This window comes from Cyprinodon variegatus, unplaced genomic scaffold, assembly GCF_000732505.1.
Source record: "Cyprinodon variegatus isolate N-32 unplaced genomic scaffold, C_variegatus-1.0 Scaffold203, whole genome shotgun sequence".
Lineage (NCBI taxonomy): Eukaryota > Metazoa > Chordata > Actinopteri > Cyprinodontiformes > Cyprinodontidae > Cyprinodon > Cyprinodon variegatus.
The window spans coordinates 70413-73594 of NW_015150656.1; the positions used below are offsets into that span (position 1 = coordinate 70413).

A 3182-nucleotide genomic window follows, 5' to 3' on the forward strand; every position below is an offset into this window, starting at 1 on the left:
TTAAGTGTTAACGAGCAGTTGGACAGGTGTACCTAATAAAGTGGCCGGTGAGTGTAGATGTAATGTTTCTAGTGTTAACATATCAGACTCTTAACTTATTGCTCCCCAGGCGCTGCACGATGGCAGCCCACTGCTCCCCAAGGGGATGGGTTAAATGCAGAGGTAAATTTCTCCCATGTGAAATCAATTAAGTTTAATTGTTATATTTAGTGTTTGCCACAAAAAGTGAGAGAAAAAAGCCCTTAATTTGAAGAAAAAGGTAAACAAATGTGATGTCTTTTGCTAGAATCTTATTCGTTGTATAATTTGTGCACACTGAGTGTCTTGGTGCAACATAACAGGCAGCGATTCCCTAAAACTAATGTTTAGCAGGTAATCTTTGCACTACCTACATTTCAAACTGATTATTTAATTTCTTTATTGCAAAAATATTTAAAGTCCACTGTTATTATCTAAGCAGACATTCAGAAGAGATTTTTATTTTGAAAAAGATAAAATGCCTAATTGTGCTTCAATCAGCCTATTCTGATGGAGACGTCTTCAGAGCTGCATCCAGAAAAGAAAACCACATCCAACACTTCCTGGTACTAAAAATCTACATTTGACCATTAAGCTGATTAAACACCTCTAGCTGGATATGTTGTCATTTTCCTGTTTTAATATTTGACGTTCCAGTTCACTGCATTAATGCACCAACAAAACCAGAACTAAACAGATATTTCAGGCCTTGTGGGATTTGAATAATGCTACGCTCAGAACGATTCATATCATCGCTCTGCTGTTTAAACCATTCGTTTATGCAGTGCTTCAGATGTTGGAAGGTTCTGGGTGCTTCTATGAACTCTGTTTCTGTGTCCAAATGTTTGGAAATCTGCCATCATTTCTCCAGGTTCCTCTATCCATGGATGGAAGAACGGCTCCCGCTATGATGCTCCTGTCTGCAGACTTCTTCCTCCTCCTTAAACGGTGTCTGTGATAATATCACTTGATCTGCTGCAGAGAACTTAAAACCAGCATTTTCCTGGAAGCCTCTGCAGCTGAACGTAGAGTTTTCAAAGAACAGCTTCGATTTCAGGTCTTCCTGGAGCTTCTTTCCTCTTAAAACTACAGTGGATTTTGAGTTTTCTGAACCAGATCAGGGACCCGGCCACAGCCTGGTGCTGTTCCCAGGTTACGGTCAAATATTTTCCCATCTAGAAGTTAGTAAAAGAAGCTGTTTAACAAAAAAATTATCTTTAAAGTCATTCTGTTAAATATTAAACCAGCAGAATGGCGACATCAGGTGGTCTGACTCCATCAGTGGATCATTAAGCTGCCATCTCTAGTTATGTGTGGCTGCCCTCTTGTTTGTATATTTATACCAAAAAAGGCTTTAAATTAGTTTAATTGTTTAGAAATAAATGGCAGTTAGCAGCATTAGAGCTGCTTTTGTTTGACCCGAATATAAAAGTGACAGATTTTAGCTTCAGTTCTGATTTCTAATGGAAACTTAATTTAGAATTACGCACAGACCCCTATAAAGCATCTAAATAATTAATTTAGAAATCCTTCAGGACAAACAGTGGATGAAGGAATAACCAAGAGCAGCAGCTTTGTCTTAAAATCATCTGTATTGGAAAAAGGTGTAGATATAGAGTATTTAGATGATGCATGTGGAAGTTTACAGCTCAGAGAAATGCAGTAAATAGACGCTCGCTGTTCAGCTCCAGCTTTCCTCTGGTCACATTTATTTTATTTTTAAAAAAATCACTGCTTTCTGGGGACAAAATGAAAAAGTTCAGTTCGTCAAAAAATTTATACATAAGATCTATAATCTATAGATCTATAAACAAGGTTTATAGAAAGGAAGGAAAGGAATACATTTCTCAGAATGTTTCCATCTGACTTATTGTGAGCATCGTGTTTCACTAACTATTATTTTTACATTTGGACTAAAATTAAAGAGTTAGAGAAGACCAGAACATCTTCGAGAGAAACGGAGGAGAGAAGGGAGCCCGCCTCATCCGGACCGCCCGGGAGGGGCCGGGACGCTCCGGGCCGTCACCCCCTCCCTCACGTGGGCGGCTCCGGGCCTGCAGAGTGGAATGCTGCAGCAGAACAGTGTGGAGAGTGAACAAGCCGGGTGGTTAGAGGTATCGACAGCAGAAACCCGATGAGCGGAGAACAGGAGAACAGCAGAAGAGAGAAAGAAACGGGGCGATGTGCTCGTCGCTGATTAGTCCAGGGGCCGCTTTTCTCCGTGTTTCTTTGTGAATTCTTCAGCATTCTTCAAGAATTTTTTACGGTCCTTTGAGTATTCCTCTGCTAAGTCTGCCCTCAGAGGATGTTCTGGCTGAGGATCGTTGACCAGCGCGATGAGGGACTGAATCACTGCAAAACAAAAAAAGATCCAAAATCAGCTTTAAAACAGGACTTTTAATGAAAGATGGCAGCTTTCACAGCATTTATTATTATTGAACTTTATTGATCTCATATTGGACAAATGGATCTCTGAATATAACCCATCCCCTTGGGGAGCAGTGGGCTGCCATCACACGGCGCCCAGGGACCAATCAGGGTCTTCCTCAGAGACACAGAGTGGGTTTCAAACTCACAACCTCTCTATGCCCTAACCACTAGGCCGCCACTGTCCTTCAGAAAGCACCGACCAAAAACAGTCTGACTAAACTCAATTAAGTTATTATCTAAACTGCTGCTTTGCATCATCACTAGTGATCCTACATGAGGACATCGGCCGATCCGATGCTACTGCTCAATGAATTAACCGAATAACTTTGCTATGCGAGTAAAATCATGCTGGACATAAACATCGTTAAAAAGGTAGCAAAATGAACACATCAGTAGCTGCTGTGGGCTCTGCAGGATGATGTAATCATCTCAATCATAAAAGTCACTGGATTAGCATAAATGTATTGATGTGTATGATATAAAAAAGGAGTTCAAGTTCTGAGTTCAAGCCCCACTCCCACACAATGCCACTCTGGAAAAACTAGAGGAGGAGCAGGACTAGCTTTAAAATATGCCTCTAAAGCAGTGGTTCCCAAAGTGTGGGGCGCGCCCCCTAGGGGGGGCGCAATGCCATTGCAGGGGGGGCGCGGGAAGCGGTATGGATGAATGAAGAAAAAAAAAAAAAAAAAAAAAAAAAAAAAAAAAAAAAAAAAAAAAAAAAAAAAAAAAAAAAA

The 3182-nt window shown here is 40.7% G+C and overlaps 1 protein-coding gene across 1 annotated transcript in view; it reads right to left on the reverse strand.

Annotated features, from left to right (window-relative positions):
• Nucleotides 1–1591: 1591 nt before the first annotated feature.
• LOC107088009 (ubiquitin-conjugating enzyme E2 L3) overlaps nucleotides 1592–3182 on the reverse strand; it is a 9310-nt gene continuing 7719 nt past the window's right edge. The window contains exon 4 of the mRNA XM_015379903.1: nucleotides 1592–2370. Coding sequence (XP_015235389.1) covers nucleotides 2216–2370 — 155 coding nt within the window. The 3' untranslated portion in view covers nucleotides 1592–2215. The remainder of the gene's footprint in view (nucleotides 2371–3182) is intronic.